The following is a 23619-nucleotide window of genomic DNA, read 5'->3' on the forward strand; positions in this document are numbered from 1 at the left end:
GATGGGCGGGATTTGAGTGTAGTCATCCAATCAGTTAGGAGAATCCTATCGACATTATGTTGCCAGTCTAGACGTGTTGATAGATTAGTTATGGTCGTGGTGCCTTCGGTGCTATCGGAAATTAGAGACGAGATCGACAGATTGAAGTATTTGATTAGTTTGTGGTCGTAAAAGTTTGGTATCCTTTTCTTAAAACTATTAAAAAGATACATAACAAACGTTCAAAATTACCAATATGATCAAAAAAGTATATTTTCAACCCAGTGGGGTCCAAAGGACATTTGCAACCCACAGCTAATTTTTAACAGCCACTGGCACTCACTAAAAATACTATTAGAAAAATACAAAAAAAACATTAAAAAGTGGAATAAAAGAGCAAACAGGTGAAATTTAACGAGACAATTGGAATGTTGACTCTATTAACACAAAGCTGCCATGCAGGCTGGTTTTTCCCTTTAAAACTATCATTGCTAAAGAAAAATAATGATAGATCAAAAACAACATTGTTATGAATTGTTGACCTATTCAAGGCTCCAATTACTTCATATTAAATATTTCACTTTGAATTATTTTGTGGGGAGAATATTGCATATTTTGTGTGTTTGCCATATAAAAAACTAAGTTTTCTTGAACAAAAAGGGCATAATACACACATGAAAAAAATAACAAAACCTTACAATCGATGGATAGATCTGACGCTGATGTAGTAATAATTATTATATTATCATTAATTATTAAGTGTTGAAAGTAATAAAATATATACATACATATATATGTATAAATAAAGTAATAAAATAATATGTATATAAAGTAATAATATATATTTACATATATACACATATATATATATATGTATATATATATATACCGTAGTAGAGCGCAATATATGTATGTGTGGGAAAAAAATCATAAGACTATTTCATCTCTACAGGCCTGTTTCATGAGGGGGGGTTCCCTCAATCATCAGGAGATGAAAAAAAAATAAAAATAAAAATCTCCTGATGATTGAGGGAACCCCCCCTCATGAAACAGGCCTGTAGAGATGAAATAGTCTTGTGATTTTTTCCCACACATACATATATTGCGCTCTACTACGGTATCGAGCACTATTTTTTGGATAACCTTATTAAGACATATATATATATATATATATATATATATATATATATATATATATATATATATATATATATATATATATATATATATATATACAGAGGTGGGTACGAGTAGCCAGAAATTGTACTCAAGTAAGAGTACTGTTACTTTAGAGATGTATTACTCAAGTAAAAGTAAGGAGTAGTCACCCAAATATTTACTTGAGTAAAAGTAAAAAGTATGTTGTGAAAAAACTACTCAAGTACTGAGTAACTGATGAGTAACATACACACACATATCATATATATATATATATATATATATATATATATATATATATATATATATATATATATATATATATATATACATGTATATACATATATACATATATATATACATATACATATATATACACACACATATATATATACAGTATATCATTTATATTTATTTATTTTGCCGTTTTTGTTTACATGTTAAAGGTGTTTTAATGAATATACATGCATGTTTAACACATATAGATTCCTTTCTTTCATGAAGACAAGAATATAAGTTGGTGTATTACCTGATTCTGATGACTTGCATTGATTGTAATCAGACCGTAGTGCTGATAGCGTCCACGTTTTCAAATGGAGGAGAAAAAAAGTTCCTCCTTTCTGTCTAATACCACATGAAAGTGGTTGGTTTTTGGCACCTTATTTGTCCAGCTTCCATATTCGTTTTTATACACTTTACAAGAAATACATTGGCGGCAAACTCCGTAGCTTGCTAGCTTGTTTGCGCTGGCTTTCGGAGACTCTTGTTTTGAAAGCGCAGGCGCGATGGAGCGGCACTTTTATTGTGAAGACAGGAACTGTGCAGTCAGTCTTTAGGCTTTTGACAGGATGTACGATTGAAATAAAAAAGGGTCTTTTTTCTTTCACACTTTTGATTGATTGATTGAAACTTTTATTAGTAGATTGCACAGTACAGTATATATTCCGTACAATTGACCACTAAATGGTAACACCCCAATAAGTTGTTCAACTTGTTTAAGTCAGGTCATGTGACCGCCTGGCTCTGTTTGATTGGTCCAACGTCACCAGTGACTGCATCTGATTGGTGGAACGGAGTGAACGTCACCAGTGAGTGTATTTGTTGAAACGCAGGCACTATGACAGACCAAAACAAACAAAGCGTGCATTAACAGATCGATAAAAATTAGTAGCGAGTAGCGAGCTGAATGTAGATAAAAGTAGCGGAGTAAAAGTAGCGTTTCTTCTCTATAAATATACTCAAGTAAAAGTAAAAGTATGTTGCATTAAAACTACTCTTAGAAGTACAATTTATCCCAAAAGTTACTCAAGTAGATGTAACGGAGTAAATGTAGCGCGTTACTACCCACCTCTGTATATATATAACTTGTCCAGAGTGTACACCGCCTTCCGCCCGATTGTAGCTGAGATAGGCTCCAGCGCCCCCCGCGACCCCGAAGGGAATAAGCGGTAGAAATGGATGGATGGAATAAATAATTACACGAAATTACTATTGAGGCGACATCCCTGCAGAAAGCACCTGCTGCGCGGTGCTTCACTTCCGTGTTCAGATTTCGGTTAAGGCATACTTGCCAACCCTCCCGAATTTTCCGGGAGACTCCCGAAATTCGGAGGTCTCAAGGTTGGCAAGTTTGGGTTAAGGTGCAGTGATAATATAACATTTAAATTGTTAGTGTGCCTGCTTCAGTAAGTAAGATGACATAAAAGCTCAACAGAAATGAAAGACGATCGGCAGGATGTGGAAAGGAGACTTTTTGTTATTGTAAACAGATCCAACATCAAAACGTGTCAAGGCACTTTCTCAAAACAATCACACACCTTTCCGGCTTCAAAATAAAAGCGCTACGCGATACACCCATTTTAACTACGTTTAAGGTTTCTCCTTAATGTACGGCTTCACACCTATCAAAATAAAGTAATGTAATATATTGTAGCGTCCAGGAGAAAACAAAGTCTGACACTCTTTTTAGCTTTTATGGCCAATTTTATGCCAACATCGGGCCCAATTCCAACGAGTACTTCCTCCGTGCACATACGTCTGCTTCCGTGCTTTACGCCGAGACACAACACTTGTTCATTCTCCGCCGATACGGTGTGTTCAAAGACCATGGGGAAAATGACCACCATAACACACTAACATGCACATTAACACCAGCCATACGCACAGGGTTGTCTGGACGTACTTTAATATATTAGAGATATACCCGTGGACAACCATCTTCACAATTTAAGATGACACTGGCGACTTTTAATGAGGGAAAGGCTTCCAGCAACGCGAAGCAAGAGTGACGTCAGGCTCTCGGACGCGGAGCGACAGAATCTAACCAGAGTCTCTATTAAACACGAGTACAGTCGCCAATAACACCAACAATAGATGCTAGATTTGTTGCCAATCGTTTTTATTACATAAAAAATGACTAAAAGGATTAGAAGAATCTCTAAAAAAAAATAAATACAAAAAAATTCTCAACAATGTACATTGTACAATAAGCAGCAACAATTTAAAAATAGAACAAAACGATATTATCCATCAATCCACTATCTACTGCTTGTCCCTCTCGGGGTCGCAGGAGTGCCATATTATGTAAGAAAACATATATATGTTAATACTATACTTAATAACATATTTGTTTTAAATGTATATTCACATCCCTTTTTTAAAGAATATATGCATCATAGCAAATCATGCGATGACGTCATGTAGACCACGCCCCTAACGACGCCCCCACCGTTAATGTTAATGTCAGGGGAAACCCTGACATTAACAAAATAAAAATGTCTAACATTGCAATCATGCTTTGTCAGACATGTTTTGTATTGTTAGTCTGCGATATTTGCACCTAAAGAAATTGTATTCATTTTTTTAATTTTATTAATGAATGGAGGTTAAAAAATTGTCAATACGAAGCCAACCCCCCTGAAATTTATGTCTAAGGTACATTTATCAATGATGAAAAATCTGCGATTAATTTTGAGTTAACTATTAACAAGCTGCGATTAATCGCGATAAATATTTTAATCGTTTAACACATGTGACTTATTTCTACCAATTTTATTTTGGATACCCAATAATTTTAGTAGGATTTTTTTGTTGTTATTGTTGTCATTGCTCCAATAATAATAAAGACTTAAAATCAATATTGCTATGAAATACTGACCTATTTAAGGCACCAATTACTTTGCATCAATTGATTTTTTTTTGGGCGGGAAAATATAGCATTTTTTATTTTATTTTTTAAACAGGGTTTTCTTTGGCAAAAACAGAATGAAACATAACATATATATGTATGGAGAGAGACGGAGAGAGAGAGAGAGAGAGAGAGAGAGAGAGAGAGAGAGAGAGAGAGAGAGAGAGAGAGAGAGAGAGAGAGAGAGAGAGAATGAAAAATCTACTCCCAAATGGGCCGGACTTTTAAAATCACGGCACGATAACTTAAAAATAAAGTCAACCTTAGATTGTTTTCTTTGTTTAAAAATAGAATAAGCACATTCTGAAATTGTACACATCATAATGTTGTTGGGTTTTTTTTACACTTACATGTTGCGGTTAATAGTATTCTATCTTTATTTGTCATTATTTATATTTTCTGAATAAATTATGTGATAATGTTCATCAGTCAACTCATTGGTGTTCATTTTCAATCCATCAAGATAAAAACATTATATCAAAATCAAATGACAGTATGTTATTTATGTAGTTTGATCATTTTCCTCGACTGATGTACTAACATCATGTGGTTTATTTTGTACATACTGTATGTAGCATCTTGGCCCTGCGATGAGGTGGCGACTTGTCCAGGGTGTACCCCGCCTTCCGCCCGATTGTAGCTGAGATAGGCTCCAGCGCCCCCCACGACCCCAAAGGGAATAAGCGGTAGAAAATGGATGGATGTATGTATGTAGCATCATCTACAAAGATACAAATTGTGACATCTAGTGGACACATTCATAACAACTATTTCTTTCATTAAAAAATTTCGGCTAATTTTTATACTTAGCAACAGAGGTGGGACCAAGTCATTGTTTTGCAAGTCACAAGTAAGTCTCAAGTCTTTGCCCTCAAGTCCGAGTCAAGTCCCGAGTCAAGACAGGCAAGCCCCGAGTCAAGTCCAAAGTCAAGACTGGAAAGTCTCAAGTCAAGTCCTAAGTCCTGCATTTCGAGTTTCGAGTCCTTTCAAGTCCTTTTAACCACAGACTAATATATTAACACAGATTGTGTATGCTTTTCAAACGCTGTATTTATTTATTAAAACAAGTGCATTTTAAATTGCAGGAAAGAAAATTGTGCTGACATTGCACTTTATAATAGCACTATTAACCAGTCATTTTAAACATTAACTCATTCCTTTACAGAACAAACACATTGAAAAATAAAGTGCAAATGTACTTATTTGTACAAAAGTGTTAACATTGAAAAAACATGACATATACGTGAACATAACAAAAAAGTTGTACTTTTTATATGTCAGGGCCCTATGCTGCATTGCATTTGCAAAAGACCAAATTAGCCAAGAGTCTGTCAGTCATTTGTGCACGATGGGGGCGTAGTATGATGCCACCATGGCTGAAAACTCGCTCCACTGGAGCACTGGAGGCAGGCACTGCCAAGACTCTCATGGCCACTCGGAACAGTGAAGGAAGAGTCTTCATGTTCAATGCCCAGAACAAAAGGGGGGAGAGAGTTGTTTTGGGTTGGTGCACTACTTGTAAGTGTATCTTGTGTTTTTTATGTTGATTTAATTAAAAAAAAAAAAAGAAAAAAAAATTATTTGTTGTGCGGCCCGATACCAATCGATCCACGGACCAGTACCGGGCAGCGGCCCGGTGGTTGGGGACCACTGAGGTAAACAACCAACAGTATGTCAGAAAGCTAGCTAAAACGGTACACATATTCATAATATAGTATACATTTTAACTGACCTTTATTTTACTATTTTTGTCTTTTTTTAGGTGGCTAAAATACGCGGTGCTGCTGACCGCCGTCTAACGTTACGTGTGATATGTTGACTAACGTAACCCTGCTTAAAAAAATCACTGAACAAAAAGTATGAATAAGTTAGTGAACTGCAACAGATTCCCGTGTTTGCAATAACGTTATAACGTTAGCAGTGAGTTTACAGCCTCACTGATTTAACTACACAGCAAATAAAAGTCACGTTACTTAGCCAATAAACGTTATCTTACATTCAAAACTTACCGTTCTTTGTGCAACTTCAAATGCCGGACGAAGTTGGAAGTTGTTGCCTCTCCCATCAGTAATTTTCGAACCGCATGTGTTGCATACTGCAAACCGTTTTGTGTTGACCACCTCGTAATTTTTATACCCAAACAAAATTATTTTAGGTATCATTTTTTGTTCACTGGCGTGTGGTTTGGACATGTCTTCTTCGTTGGTTGTCCTGCAATTTGATTGGATGAATGCTGTGTGATGAAAACAAAGTAGATCTAATTTGATTGGCTGTTGTACTGCGAGCACACCAGCTGACACACGCAACGCTGATAGACAAGTACACAATGAAAAATACGGAGCGCTCCCGAATAACTTTTTCATCTTTGGGTTTTGGGGAAAGTAGCAAGTCATGTCAAGTCATGTCAATTCAAAAGGCTCAAGTCCAAGTGAAGTCACAAGTCATTGATGTTAAAGTCGAAGTCGAGTTGCAAGTCTTTTTACATTTTGTCAAGTCGAGTCTAAAGTCATCAAATTCATGACTCGAGTCTGACTCGAGTCCAAGTCATGTGACTCGAGTCCACACCTCTGCTTAGCAAACTCATCCCGCGGGCCGGATAAAGCCTGTTCGCGGGCCGTAGGTTTGACACCCCTGACCTACACATTTAAGCGTTGAATAATAAGTTAAAAAAAATAAATAATATATGACTTATTCTTAACCTTTTTAGGACTGAGACCCTTCCAGGTCCTCGGGACCAAACTTCAGGGGAACTCTAATGGTTGAAAAAAAATCTATATATTGTACTAGTTTAGAAAATGAAAAATATCAAAATGGCCCCCGCATGTTTTCATTTTTCAGTTCGGGAGAGGGAAGTCTGGGCTTCCCTGCTTAGGCTGCTGCCCCCGCGACCCGACTTTGGATAAGCGGTAGAAGATGGAATTCGCGGCCCACAGTGGAAAAGTTTGGACACCCCAGTTTTAACCATTTGAATACATTTTATTATTAAGGATTGGTGGTTTTAAGGCCTTACAAAGGAGGATGTGTTTAAAATATATTGGGCAGGAAGCGCCTGACCGCTTCCTTGACTCTGATTGGGCAATTGTATTTCCTGTTAGGAGGGGTCAGAGGTCAAACCGGGTCAACATTGTCCTTTAGAGAGGGATTAAAGCGGCCTATCCGATCCTGGTTAATCCACACGCACCATCCCTGGGGCATAAAGCTTCACACACACACACACACACACACACACACACACACACACACACACACACACACATACATTTACATTTGTTACCTTCTTGAGACCTGAGAAAAAAGCCTACCTCTTTAGCACCAGCCTTTCTAGATATATAAAGATGTGTATTTACAACATTAATAATATATAATATATACACAGATATAAAAAAGCTTGTTGTGAAAAATGGGTTGGAATTTCACAAGAACATTTTTGAATTTTGCCAGTATTATAATAAAAGTTGTAATTTTATTCAACGCAAGTCACAATTTTACAAGAAAAACTCAACATTTGCGCAATATTATGATAAAAGTTGGAATTTTACTCAATAACAGTCGCAATTTTACAAGAAAAGGTTAACCATTTGACAATTTTATGAAAAGAGTCGTAATTTTACTCGCCAAAAGTCCCAATTTTATAAGAAAACTTTAAAATGTTGGCAATGTTATAATAATAATCGGAATTTTACTTGGCAAAATTATGACAAAGGTCATAATTTTACTCAAAAAATGTCACTATTTTACAAGAACAACAATAAAATTGGCAATGTTGTGGTAAAAGTCAGAATTGTTTTTATGACAAATGTCACCATTTTGCATTAAAAAGTAATATTTTTACATAAAAAAGTTACATAATTTTACGAGAAAATATTGCAATATTACAGAAACAGAAAGAATATAAGAAATTGTTCCCAATTTTATTTAAAAAAAATTGACACATTGTGAGAAAAAGACTGCCTTTAGTTAATTTATTTTTTGTTGTTGAAATTTTTGTTTGTAATTTGTTTTTAGTCTTCATTATTTACTTCAAGTTATTACAGTACGTCTCTATATATATACCTTTTTTTTTATTAGTTGTATTAATTTTGGCCAAAGGGGGCGCATTTCAATTTCTTACACCCACTTGTTATTTCATATGTTGACCAGAGGGGGAGCACTTTTGAAACAGACACACAGTCAATTGGAAAATCCCTCCTTTTTGGGATCACCCTCATTTTGATAGATTTCACCACCAGGGGTGCAAATGAGATCTCTATTTTTTGTTTTTTGTAATGTGCTTAAGGCCGATGACAAACGAGTCACGGACCACAGATGGCCCCTGTGCCAGATTTTGGGCACCCCAGCTGTAGAAGCTAACTGTTAATGGCCACTATAGTCTTAGTATTGTAGTGTATTTGTTCATCCTATGGTCACGTCAGCACCGGAAGTCGTAAAATCAGCTGTTCACCTGGCGTTTTTTGGGGGGGATGAATAAGGAAGTCCTTCTTTAGCTTGTTTTATCATATATTGCTGCCTTTGCACCTGTCAATGTTTACTTTTGTATGCGCATTAAATCAACAAAAAATCCTGACTTTGGAGCAATGTTCACGGACTCTAGTATTTGGCTCTCTATTAGATGCAATGGTTTTCCGTATTGGGACCATGATTTATGTCCTAACTTATATGGAAGGTACTTTTCCTTGTTGATGTCTTAAGGGTAGAAATAAAACACACACACACACACACACACACACACACACACACACACACACACACACACACACACACACGCACACACACACACACACACACACACACACACACACACACATTTACATTTGTTACCTTCTTGAGACCTGAGAAAAAAGCCTACCTCTTTAGCACCAGCCTTTCTAGATATATAAAGATGTGTATTTACAACATTAATAATATATAATATATACACAGATATAAAAAAGCTTGTTGTGAAAAATGGGTTGGAATTTCACAAGAACATTTTTGAATTTTGCCAGTATTATAATAAAAGTTGTAATTTTATTCAACGCAAGTCACAATTTTACAAGAAAAACTCAACATTTGCGCAATATTATGATAAAAGTTGGAATTTTACTCAATAACAGTCGCAATTTTACAAGAAAAGGTTAACCATTTGACAATTTTATGAAAAGAGTCGTAATTTTACTCGCCAAAAGTCCCAATTTTATAAGAAAACTTTAAAATGTTGGCAATGTTATAATAATAATCGGAATTTTACTTGGCAAAATTATGACAAAGGTCATAATTTTACTCAAAAAATTTCACTATTTTACAAGAACAACAATAAAATTGGCAATGTTGTGGTAAAAGTCAGAATTGTTTTTATGACAAATGTCACCATTTTGCATTAAAAAGTAATATTTTTACATAAAAAAGTTACATAATTTTACGAGAAAATATTGCAATATTACAGAAACAGAAAGAATATAAGAAATTGTTCCCAATTTTATTTAAAAAAAATTGACACATTGTGAGAAAAAGACTGCCTTTAGTTAATTTATTTTTTGTTGTTGAAATTGTTTTTAGTCCTCATTATTTACTTCAAGTTATTACAGTACGTCTCTATATATATACCTTTTTTTTAATTAGTTTTATTAATTTTGGCCAAAGGGGGCGCATTTCAATTTCTTACACCCACTTGTTATTTCATATGTTGACCAGAGGGGGAGCACTTTTGAAACAGACACACAGTCAATTGGAAAATCCCTCCTTTTTGGGACCACCCTCATTTTGATAGATTTCACCACCAGGGGTGCAAATGAGATCTCTATTTTTTGTTTTTTGTAATGTGCTTAAGGCCGATGACAAACGAGTCACGGACCACAGATGGCCCCTGTGCCAGATTTTGGGCACCCCAGCTGTAGAAGCTAACTGTTAATGGCCACTATAGTCTTAGTATTGTAGTGTATTTGTTCATCCTATGGTCACATATGGGACGCGGGTTGTCTTACGTCAGCACCGGAAGTCGTAAAATCAGCTGTTCACCTGGCGTTTTTTTGGGGGGGATGAATAAGTAAGTCCTTCTTTAGCTTGTTTTATCATATATTGCTGCCTTTGCACCTGTCAATGTTTACTTTTGTATGCGCATTAAATCAACAAAAAATCCTGACTTTGGAGCAATGTTCACGGACTCTAGTATTTGGCTCTCTATTAGATGCAATGGTTTTCCGTATTGGGACCATGATTTATGTCCTAACTTATATGGAAGGTACTTTTCCTTGTTGATGTCTGAAGGGTAGAAATAAAACACACACACACACACACACGCACACACGCACACACACACACACACACACACACACACAACAAAAGTGATGATTTTATTTTTTATTTTGGACAAAACAGACAAGATATAGACTGCAATCATAAGACTTGAATTTTTACAGTAAGCAAGCTTATGATTTGCCTCATTCCTGTGAGGATCCTGCGTGTGACCCAAGCATTTAGGAGTGAGGATATCCAGGACTAGCTGCAATGTGCACCAGGTAGCCTCTGTGAGCAGATAATACTGCATCAGCTCGTTCTTTTTTCGGACTTATCAGCTCGGTAGTGCATTCTTCACTCACGCTGTAAGTGAGGCGTGAGGCAAAAAAGTGACATAAAGTAACTTGGCTGTGATGTTATTCAAGTAAAATATGACAGGGTGGAGATGTTTGCTTCAAACTAGGACACACAACACACGATGGCATAAATAACAGTAGAAGCTTCAGATTTTTTGGGATGTATTCAACCTATTTCAATGTTATTGGTCAGATTAGACTAACATGCCAACATGCTAACACGCTAACAATGGAAAAAAAAGCTAATTAATGCTCAAAGTTGTGCGTGTTATTATTGCTCTGAGGAGTAAAAGTTATATTGGATGTATTCAAGCGATTTCATTGTTAATGGTCAATATTATGCTAACATGCTAACATGCTAACAATGGGGGGAAAGGCTAATTGACGCTCAAAGTTGTGCGTGTTATTATTACTCTGAGGAGTAAAAATTATTTTGTATGTATTCAAGCGATTTTATTGTTATTGGTCAGATTATGCTAACATGCTAACAATGGGAAAAAGCTAATTAACGCTCAAAGTTGTGCGTGTTATTATTGCTCTCTATTGTAGGAAACAGCGATCCACTGTAAATAAATGCTAAGCTATGTAAACAAAACAAAATTGCTGCCTGAGGGTCTGACATTTTTGTTTCCAAAACACGAGCCTGTCGACCAGACGCTGCCTTGAACTAATCTGACAGCTGACACGTTCAGCCAGAAGAATGCAGAGGTAGAGAAGACGCAAACATTTCCCATCTTGACGTGGGTCAAAGGTCACTGGGCAAAAGGCACAAGCTGGTGCTGAGCCCTCAATGCCATCAAGCTGCATTGTGTGGTAAGTTCAGGCGTGAACTCTTTGTTCAGCACCTATGTTTGGCACCGTTATTAGAGCAGCACAGGTTAACTATACACTTTTTCTATTGAGAAAAATTGACACTTTGATACATTTTGCACATTAAAGATACTAAAAGCAATACAATATAGGTCAATCAATACATGCTAAACTATCTGAACATCTTAGCTTTGTGCTAACGCTAACACAGCAGATGTAATTTTGCCATAAAATAAGCATTTTCAAGCATAAAAATGGCTAAATGAAGAAAAACAAAATACCAATAGTACAGTAGTATTGGCCACTAGACGAGACCAAAACAATCAGACCTGTTTAGTATCGTGGCCACTGATTGGCTCAGCCTCGGACAGCATTACAAACATGAGCATGCTAACCTTTTTAGCCCATTTTGCAGCCAAACGTTCCATACTAATATAACTTGGTACTTGACACATGCTAACATTAGTGTGCTAACTTTTTTGCAGCAAATTTGCAGCCAAATGCATCAGACTCATATAATGTGATACTTGACTCATGCTAAATGTTAGCATGCCAACTTTTTAGCCAATTTTGCAGCCGAAAGTCTCACACTCGTAACTTGCTACTTGACATATATTAACTGTTAGCATGCTAACATTAGTGTGCTAACTTTTTTGCAGCAAATTTGCAGCCAAATGCATCAGACTCATATAATGTGATACTTGACTCATGCTAAATGTTAGCATGCCAACTTTTTAGCCAATTTTGCAGCCGAAAGTCTCACACTCGTAACTTGCTACTTGACATATATTAACTGTTAGCATGCTAACATTAGTGTGCTAACTTGTTGCAGCAAATTTGCAGCCAAATGCATCAGACTCATATAATTTGGTACTTGACTCATGCTAAATGTTAGCATGCCAACTTTTTAGCCAATTTTGCAGCCGAAAGTCTCACACTCGTTACTTGCTACTTGACATATGTTAACTGTTAGCACGCTAACATTAGTGTGCTAACTTTTTGCAGAAAATTTGCAGCTATATTCATCACTCATTTAAGTTGGTACTTGACTCATGCTAAATGTTAGCATGCCAACTTTTTAGCCAATTTTGTAGTCGAACATCTCAGACTCATAACTTGCTACTTGACATATGTTAACTGTTAGCACGCTAACATTAGTGTGCTAACTTTTTGCAGAAAATTTGCAGCTAAATTCATCACTCATTTAAGTTGGTACTTGACTCATGCTAAATGCTAGCATGCCAACTTTTTAACCAATTTGTAGTCAAACATCTCAGACTCAAAACTTGCTACTTGGCATGTTAACTGTTAGCACGCTAACATTAGTGTGCTAAATTTTGCAGAAAATTTGCAGCCAAATGCATCAGACTCATTTAAGTTGGTACTTGACTCATGCTAAATGTTAGCATGCCAACTTTTTAGCCAATTTTGTAGTCGAACATCTCAGACTCATAATTTGCTACTTGACATGTTAACTGTTAGCATGCTAACATTAGTGTGCTAAGCAAATTTGCAGCCAAATGCATCAGACTCATATATTTTTGGTACTTGACTCATGCTAAATGTTAGCAAGTCAACCTTTTAGCCAATTTTGTAGCCTACCGTCTCAGACTCATAACTTGCTACTTGATACATACTGTAAGCATACTAACATTAGTGTGCTAATTTTCTTAGCCAAATTTGCAGCCAAAGTCCTCACACTTGCTTGACACATGCTAAATGTTAGCATGCTAATTTATTACTCAATTTTGCAGCCAAACACCTCAGAGTCGCGTAACTTGAAAGTTGACACATGTTAACTGTTACAATGCTCACATTAGCCTTCCAACAGACTAACATTAGCATGCTAACCTTTTTAGCCAATTTTGCAGCCAAACACCTCAGTCATATAACTTGCTACTTGAACATGCTAAATGTGAGCATGCTAACTTTTTTTCTGTCAATTTTACAACCGAACACCTCAGGGTAATATAACTTGGTACTTGACACATGTCGACTGTTAGCGTGCTCACATTAGCCTTCAAACATACTAACATTAGCATGCTGAAATGTTCTGCCAATTTTACAGCCGAACACCTCAGAATCACATAACTTGGAATGTGGCACGTTAACTGTTAGCATGCTAGTGATAGCATAGCATACTAACATTAGTATGCTAAACTTTTTAGCCAATTTTGCACATTATCTGGAATGTGACACGTGAACTGTTAGCATGCTAGTGATAGCATAGCATACTAACATTAGCATGCTAACCTTTTTAGCCAATTTTGCACCCAAACGTCTCAAGACTCATACAACTCGGTACTTGACACATGCTAAATGTTAGCATGCTAGCTTTTTTTAGTCAATTTTACAGCCGAACAACTTGGGGTCATATAACTTGGTACTTCATACATGTTGACTGTTAGCATGCTCACATTAGCCTTCTAACATTAGCATGCTGTTCTTTTTCGCCAATTTTACAGCCAAACACCTTAGTCACATAACTTGGTACTTGATACATGGTAGTGATAGCACTCTAGCATACAAACATTAGTATGCTAACCTTTTTAGCCAAACGTCTCAAGACTCATACAACTTGGTACTTGGATACATGCTAAATGTCAGCATACTAACTTTTTTTAGTCAATTTTACAGCCGAACACCTCGGGGTCATATAACTTGGTACTTGACACATGTTGACTGTTAGCATGCTCACATTAGCCTTCTAACATTAGCATGCTAACATTTTCAGCCAATTTTGCAGTCGAACACCTCAGTCAAATAACTTGGTACTTGATACATGCTAACTGTTAGCATGCTAGCTTTTTTTTGTAGCTAATTTTAAATGTGTACGCTTAATAGTCAAATGACTTGATTACTCACACATTAAAACTTGTCAGCATGCTAACGGTAGCATTTAAGTTCGGCTCGTGCATTTTTAGCGCCGTGCACATTGCATATTCTAGTTTTTGCATGTCATGCTCTAATCCAGGATGTTTTTATTTTGTCTTTAGAATGTGTCAATAAAAACAAGAAGCGAAACGGGCTGCAAATGTGCCCCAGACCGCACTTTGGACACCCCTGGTGTAGCAGCTTCATTTGTCGGACAAATATGATAACAAAACAAACATGTTAGTTGCTGAGCCTATACTTGACCTTTTGGCATTGTGCAAACTCAAGAATTGAGGTCCTTAAAAGACAGACTGCTACAAGATGTTTGCGTCTCATTTTAAAAATACTCGTCCATGAGGAAGTGGCCTTGGACCAACAGGTGCTCCTGGGTCCTGACCTTCCTCCACACTCTCAGAGCGCCCCTAGTGGCGGCAGAGTAGATGACACACCAGTTTAAAAACCTGCACGGCGCTCCTCTCGCTAGTTCTCCCTCTGCGAGCGTTCCCTGTTGCGGGCCAAGCGGGCCTGGCGCATGTCCTCCAGAGTCTTGCGGGGGTCCATGACGAAGGCCAGGGCCACGGCGGCCGTGCCGTCGCCGTCCTGGCGGGAGAAGCACAAGAAGGTGGCCCAGAGAAAGGCGCAGCAGCCCATGAAGGCCGTCCGCATGTGCAGCGGCATCAGCGCAAAGTTCAGGAACTGTGGACAAACACACACACACACACACACACACACACACACACACATACTGGTTATAATTTTTAAATGGGGACCAAGTTTTTGCTCACCACTTGTGGGGACCACCCTTTCTACAGGTTGTGGAGGCATAAACCCTGGGGGAAAAGAGTTAATATGGTTCATGGGGACCAAATTAATAATAATTTTGCATAATTCACACACATTTGTACGTGACTACTGAGGACCATTTAAAAAAAAAAAAGTTCAAATTAAATATGACATGATCCTCAGAATACAGCACTACAGCTGTCCTCTTATAGAAAGTTTCACCACTTCAATGTACCAGCTACAGCCCGATGAGGGGGCTGCTGTGTAAATGTCTCACACTCAAACTAACCAGTAAACATGTTTTATGGGCCAAAGCTTAAAAATCACTTATGCATCTCCAGAATGGATCTGACTACCATTTAAAAAGGTTTCCCTTTAGGGGACCTGTTTTTTTGTCCCCATACCGTCAGAGGTCCCCTAAAAGGTGACTGTGTAAACAGAGCGATGTCCCTATTTAGTAAACATTGCCAGAACACACACAATTATTAGCATGTGGTCATTTAACTACTACTGTACTAGATAATAAACATATACTGTAGGTTAGAACAGTGGTGTCCAAAGTGTGGCTAAGGGACATTTTAAAAGAGCAAACAGGTGAAATGTAAGTAGAACAATTTACAATGTTGACTCTAATAACACAAAGCTGACATGCAGGCTGTTTTTTTCCCTTAAAACTGTCATTGCTCAAAAAATAATAATGAATCAAAATCAATGTTGTTATGAATTAGTGACCTATTCAAGGCTCCAATTACTTCACATCAAATATTCCACTTTGGAATGTTTTGGGGGGGAAATATTGCTTACTTTGCGTGTTTGTCATTTAAAAAACTAAGTTTTCTTTGACAAAAATGGGCATAAAACATAATCAATCAATCAATCTTTATTTATATAGCCCTAAATCACAAGTGTCTCAAAGGGCTGCACAAGCCACAACGACATCCTCGGTACAAAGCCCACATACGGGCAAGGAAAAACTCACCCCAGTGGGACGTCGATGTGTATGACTATGAGAAACCTTGGAGAGGACCGCATATGTGGGTAACCCCCCCCCTCTAGGGGAGACCGAAAGCAATGGATGTCGAGTGGGTCTGACATAATATTGTGAGAGTCCAGTCCATAGTGGATCCAACATAATAGTAAGAGTCCAGTCCATAGTGGGGCCAGCAGGACACCATCCCGAGCGGAGACGGGGTCAGCAGCGTAGAGATGTTCCCAGCCGATGCACAAAAATTTTTTTTACTTCACACACTATATTGCCAAAAGTATTTGGCCACCCATCCAAATGATGAGAATCAGGTGTCCTAATCACTTGGCCCGGTGTATAAAATCAAGCACTTAGGCATGGAGACTGTTTCTACAAACATGTGTGAAAGAATGAGCCTTTCTCAGTGATTTCCAGCGTGGAACTGTCATAGGATGCCACCTGTGCAACAAATCCAGTCGTGAAATTTCCTTGCTCCTAAATATTCCAAAGTCAACTTTATTACAAGAAAAGTGAAGAATTTGGGAACAACAGCAACTCAGCCACCAAGTGGTAGGCCACATAAACTGACAGAGAGGGGTCAGCCGATGCTGAAGCGCATAGTGCAAAGACTTTCTGCACAGTCAGTTGCTACAGAGCTCCAAACTTCATGTGACCTTCCAATTAGCCCACGTACAGTACGCAGAGAGCTTCATGGAATGGGTTTCCATGGCCGAGCAGCTGCATCTAAGCCATACATCACCACGTCCAATGCAAAGCGTGGGATGCAATGGTGTAAAGCACGTTACGACTGGACTCTAGAGCAGTGGAAACGCGTTCTCTGAACTGATGAATCACGGTTTTCCATCTGGCAATCTGATGGACGAGTCTGGGTTTGGAGGTTGCCAGGAGAACGGTACATTTCGGACTGCATTGTGGCGAGTGTGAAATTTGGTGAAGGGGGAATTATGGTGCGGGGTTGGTTTTTCAGGAGTTGGGCTTGGCTGCCCTCTGGGAAGCGCTACAGGTGCATTAAAACCAAAACAAACAGGCTAAAGAACAGCTTCTTCCCCAGGGCCATAACCATCCTGAACGGACTGCCCCATTGTCCCTCATAACTGCCTTCTCTTCGGTGCAATAACCCATTCCACCAACCACCCTGTTTTTTTTTTTTTCATGTATATATTCATTTCACACCATATTCATTGCACTTCTACATTTTTTATATTTTTATATATTTGCACATTGTTTTTCTAGCATGCACACATCGCACTGTATGGAATGGCCTCAATCTCGTTACCTTGCGTAATGACAATAAAGCTGATTCTGATTCTGATTCTGATTCTGACCCTTTAGTTCCAGTGAAAGGAACTTTGAATACTCCAGGATAGCAAAACTTTTCGTACAATTCCACGGAATGGCACTTCAAGTTCATATGTGAGTAAAGGCAGGTGGCCAAAAACTTTTGGCAATATAGTGTATAGCACATAAACCTGAAGTGTAGTAGCTGATATAGAGATTTAAGAGTTGAATTAAAAAAAAATTGTTTGACTTATTTTTGTACCAAATAAAATTCCTTTGAGGTTGGTGAACATTTGAAGAAATGAAAGGATTTTAAGTGCTTATAGTCCTAAAAATACAGTAAGTGACTTATTTTTAACACTTTTATGAGTGGAGCCCTTTTGTATCCTCAATCATTTTAATGGGATTTTTTTTATTTTTATAAACTGTCTATAAACCTTAACTATAAAATAATAATTAATTAAAATCAATTGATTTATGAAATATTATTGACCTATTTACAGGCTCCAATTACTTTACATCAAATATTACACTTTGAAATTTTTGGACAGAAAATTTTGAATATTCTATGTTTTGCCATAAAAAAAAACATGGTTTTCTTGATCAAAAAGGACATCAAGCATAATTTTTTTTTAATTTAATAAAAACACATAGACCTGAAGTTGATCTAGAAATGTCAGTGTTGAATATTATTGATTTAAAAATATATATGTATACTGTATATATGTATATATACAAAATAGAATAAAAGAAAAATATATATATAAATAAACATATATACATACACACATATATACACACACATATGTATATATATATACATATATATACATATAAATATATATATATATACATACATATATATATATATATACATATATACATATATATATATATATATACATATATACATATATATATATACATATATAGATATATACATATATACATATATATATATATATATATATATATATATATATATATATATATATATATTTATATATACATATGTGTGTGTGTATATATGTGTGTATGTATACATATATATACATATAAATATATATATATATACATACATATATATATATATACATATATATATATATATATATATATATATATATATATATATATATATATATATATATATATATATATATATATATATATATATATATATACACACATATATGTGTGTATATATATACACACATATATGTGTGTATATATGTATATGTACATATATGTATGTATATATATACAGTACAGGCCAAAAGTTTGGACAAACCTTCTCATTCAATGCGTTTTCTTTATTGTAAATTGTCACTGAAGGCATCAAAACTATGAATGAACACATGTGGAGTTATGTACTTAACAAAAAAAAAGGGAAATAACTGAAAACATGTTTTATATTCTATCCATCCATCCATCCATGCATTTTGTACCGCTTGTTTTATATTCTACTTTTTTCAAAATAGCAACCTTTTGCGCTGATTACTTTTTTTGCACACTCTTGGCATTCTCTCGATGAGCTTCAAGCACACCTGTGAAGTGAAAACCATTTCAGGTGACTACCTCTTGAAGCTCATCGAGAGAATGCCAAGAGTGTGCAAAAAAGTAATCAGAGCAAAAGGTGGCTATTTGGAAGAAACTAGAATATAAAATATGTTTTCAGTTATTTCACCTTTTTGTGTTAAGTACATAACTCCACATGTGTTCATTCATAGTTGTGATGCCTTCAGTGACAATCTACAATGTAAATAGTCATGAAAATAAAGAAAACACATTGAATGAGAAGGTGTGTCCAAACTATTGGCCTGTACTGTACTGTGTGTGTATATATATATATATATATATATATATATATATATATATATATATATATATATATATAAGGGCAGCACGGTGGAAGAGGGGTTAGTGCATCTGCCTCACAATACGAAGGTCCTGAGTAGTCTTGGGTTCAATCCCAGGCTCGGAATCTTTCTGTGTGGAGTTTGCATGTCCTCCCCGTGACTGCGTGGGTTCCCTCCGGGTACTCCGGCTTCCTCCCACCTCCAAAGACATGCACCTGGGGATAGGTTGATTGGCAACACTAAATTGGCCCTAGTGTGTGAATGTGAGTGTGAATGTTGTCTGTCTATCTGTGTTGGCCCTGCAATGAGGTGGCGACTTGTCCAGGGTGTACCCCGCCTTCCGCCCGATTGTAGCTGAGATAGGCTCCAGCGCCCCCCGCGACCCCAAAGGGAATAAGCGGTAGAAAATGGATGGATCGATGGATATATATATATATATATATATATATATATATATATATATATATATATATATGTATATATATATATATATATATATATATATTAGAGATGTCCGATAACATCGGCCTGCCGATATTATCGGCCGATTAATGCTTTAAAATGTAATATCGGAAATTATCGGTATCGGTTTTAATCTCCCGATATTCCCGGGAAACCCCCGTATTTCAGTGCCCCTCCCGAAAATCTCGCGGGGCAACCATTCTCCCGATTTCCACCCGGACAACATTATTGGGAGCGTGCCTTAAAGGCGCTGCCTTAAGCGTCCTCTACAACCTGTCGTCGCGTCCGCTTTTCCTCCATACAAACAGCGTGTATGGAGGAATATATATGCGGCTTTTACACACACATAAGTGAATGCCATGCATACTTGATCAACAGCCATACAGGTCACATTGAGGGTGGCCGTATAAACAACTTTAACACTGTTACAAATATGCGCCACACTGTGAACCCACACCAAACAAGAATGATAAACACATTTCGGGAGAACATCCGCACCGTAACACAACATAAACACAACAGAACAAATACCCAGAACCCCTTGCAGTACTAACTCTTCCGGGACGCTACAATATACACCCCCGCTACCACCATATACAGGTAAAAGCCAGTAAATTAGAATATTTTGAAAAACTTGATTTATTTCAGTAATTGCATTCAAAAGGTGTAACTTGTACATTATATTTATTCATTGCACACAGACTGATGCATTCAAATGTTTATTTCATTTAATTTTGATGATTTGAAGTGGCAACAAATGAAAATCCAAAATTCCGTGTGTCACAAAATTAGAATATTACTTAAGGCTAATACAAAAAAGGGATTTTTAGAAATGTTGGCCAACTGAAAAGTATGAAAATGAAAAATATGAGCATGTACAATACTCAATACTTGGTTGGAGCTCCTTTTGCCTCAATTACTGCGTTAATGCGGCGTGGCATGGAGTCGATGAGTTTCTGGCACTGCTCAGGTGTTATGAGAGCCCAGGTTGCTCTGATAGTGGCCTTCAACTCTTCTGCGTTTTTGGGTCTGGCATTCTGCATCTTCCTTTTCACAATACCCCACAGATTTTCTATGGGGCTAAGGTCAGGGGAGTTGGCGGGCCAATTTAGAACAGAAATACCATGGTCCGTAAACCAGGCACGCGTAGATTTTGCGCTGTGTGCAGGCGCCAAGTCCTGTTGGAACTTGAAATCTCCATCTCCATAGAGCAGGTCAGCAGCAGGAAGCATGAAGTGCTCTAAAACTTGCTGGTAGACGGCTGCGTTGACCCTGGATCTCAGGAAACAGAGTGGACCGACACCAGCAGATGACATGGCACCCCAAACCATCACCCAACCATGCAAATTTTGCATTTCCTTTGGAAATCGAGGTCCCAGAGTCTGGAGGAAGACAGGAGAGGCACAGGATCCACGTTGCCTGAAGTCTAGTGTAAAGTTTCCACCATCAGTGATGGTTTGGGGTGCCATGTCATCTGCTGGTGTCGGTCCACTCTGTTTCCTGAGATCCAGGGTCAACGCAGCTGTCTACCAGCAAGTTTTAGAGCACATCATGCTTCCTGCTGCTGACCTGCTCTATGGAGATGGAGATTTCAAGTTCCAACAGGACTTGGCGCCTGCACACAGCGCAAAATCTACCCGTGCCTGGTTTACGGACCATGGTATTTCTGTTCTAAATTGGCCCGCCAACTCCCCTGACCTTAGCCCCATAGAAAATCTGTGGGGTATTGTGAAAAGGAAGATGCAGAATGCCAGACCCAAAAACGCAGAAGAGTTGAAGGCCACTATCAGAGCAACCTGGGCTCTCATAACACCTGAGCAGTGCCAGAAACTCATCGACTCCATGCCACGCCGCATTAACGCAGTAATTGAGGCAAAAGGAGCTCCAACCAAGTATTGAGTATTGTACATGCTCATATTTTTCATTTTCATACTTTTCAGTTGGCCAACATTTCTAAAAATCTCTTTTTTGTATTAGCCTTAAGTAATATTCTAATTTTGTGACACACGGAATTTTGGATTTTCATTTGTTGCCACTTCAAATCATCAAAATTAAATGAAATAAACATTTGAATGCATCAGTCTGTGTGCAATGAATAAATATAATGTACAAGTTACACCTTTTGAATGCAATTACTGAAATAAATCAAGTTTTTCAAAATATTCTAATTTACTGGCTTTTACCTGTATATACATAGATAGAGGTAGATAGATAATAGATAGACAGATATAGATAAATAGATGACAGATCACATTGTATTTGTTTACATGTTTGAAATCAATCAACCATAATTAAATATATATACCTGCATGAAAGGCCAGTACATGAGTCCAGTCTGAGGGAGAAAACACAAGTTTGTTCATTTTGAGGTTGGCCTTACAATCTGTGTTCATCTTGACTTCACCTTCCACGTGTTGAAGAACTTCTCCCTCCAGTCCTCAAAGATGTCCTCTTTGCCCTCCAGGAAGCTGACCCCTAAAGGTCAAAGGGCACACTAATGAGTCCTACATGTGACATTATTATTATTTATTATTTTTTCCCATCTAACCCGTGTAGAAGACACTGGTGGCCAAAGGCGACGCAAAGCTTTGGTCCAGCAGCAGTTTGCGGAACAACATGGCGGCAGACTTCCCGGGGAAGCGTCGCTCCAAGGCCCGCATCCAGAAGTAGTTGAAGTTCCCGTGGAAGGCGGTGGCCACGGCGGCCACGTTGCCGGTGCGCCTCCAGTCCAGGCGCTCCTTGGGCGCCATCAGCTGGTGCGCCAGGTCCCCGCCGGCGAACAGGCAGCCGTACAAGGTCACGTTGGCCAGCCAGGGGAAGCGCTTGGCGGCCTCCCGTAACACGGTCCTTCTCATCCGCCTTGGAGAGATGCCGCTCGATGCTCACTCCAGATCCATTCAGGTGCTCGGACTCACGGGGAAAAGTTTCTTCCGCTTGGACTCATCAGTCCGGACTTCACGGCGTGACGGCGTCCATCAGCTGACAGCTGCAACCGTTATGGAAGACGCTCAAAGTAGAACATGGAGCCAAGTGAGTCTGCCTCAGTCAGGTGGCAGGACAGCCTCCAATCCCACACTAATCTGCACTTGTTGGCGTGTGTGTGTGTGTGTGTGTGTGTGTGTGTGTGTGTGTGTGTGTGTGTGTGTGTGTGTGTGTGTGTGTGTGTGTGTGCATGCTGTGGTCAGATGAGTGCAGCAGCTGTGTCCTTTCTGCACGAGTGTGACATACACACACGCACACACACACACACACACACACATACACACACACACGATGACGTAACGAACTGTCTATTACCAAATTAAAAGCATCAAGGTCGACGTCATAAATCACTCTAAACAAAAGCCAACAACTTTAATTGAACGCCATGTTTTGCTTAGAGCACGTTGCGCTGAAAAATACCACGTGATTTCTCCCTGCCAATAAAGTTAATCGTAAAATAATTAAACAGTAATATATATAATGGCCACTAGAGGGGAGTAAAGGTCCACCAGGTCAAGAAAGATGACCAACGGACAAATTATTAAACATTTTTATATCCCCATTTTTAACACTTTTGACATTAATTCAAAACGTAATGTGACGTTTCTTCGTGGTCATTAGCGTACAAGCTAGCGCTACTCCGGCGTATGTGTCGCTACATAAACCTTCGTTCAAAGTCTAGCGGCCACAACA

General features: G+C 37.9%; 1 protein-coding gene across 1 annotated transcript; it reads right to left on the reverse strand.

Annotated features, from left to right (window-relative positions):
* Window positions 1-11439: 11439 nt before the first annotated feature.
* mpv17l (MPV17 mitochondrial membrane protein like) lies at window positions 11440-23162 on the reverse strand. The gene is made up of 4 exons (XM_061981449.1): window positions 22493-23162; window positions 22349-22419; window positions 22250-22279; window positions 11440-15273 (listed from the first exon to the last, which is right to left on the reverse strand). The coding sequence occupies exons 1-4, from the start codon at window positions 22797-22799 to the stop codon at window positions 15058-15060; spliced, it is 624 nt and encodes a 207-aa protein (XP_061837433.1). The 5' UTR covers window positions 22800-23162; the 3' UTR covers window positions 11440-15057.
* Between the last annotated feature and the right edge of the window lie 457 nt (window positions 23163-23619).

Source organism: Nerophis lumbriciformis, linkage group LG24 (genome assembly GCF_033978685.3).
Source record: "Nerophis lumbriciformis linkage group LG24, RoL_Nlum_v2.1, whole genome shotgun sequence".
Lineage (NCBI taxonomy): Eukaryota > Metazoa > Chordata > Actinopteri > Syngnathiformes > Syngnathidae > Nerophis > Nerophis lumbriciformis.

Bases quoted from the DNA above. Each gene is read 5' to 3' on its own strand.
- mpv17l (XM_061981449.1), bottom strand. From the start codon at position 22,799: ATGAGAAGGACCGTGTTACGGGAGGCCGCCAAGCGCTTCCCCTGGCTG. The intron at 22,420-22,492 runs GTTAGATGGGAA...TTTGACCTTTAG, and splicing joins CACCAGTGTCTTCTACACGG to GGGTCAGCTTCCTGGAGGGC. The intron at 15,274-22,249 runs GTATATATATTT...GTTTGTCCACAG, and splicing joins TGTACTGGCCTTTCATGCAG to TTCCTGAACTTTGCGCTGAT.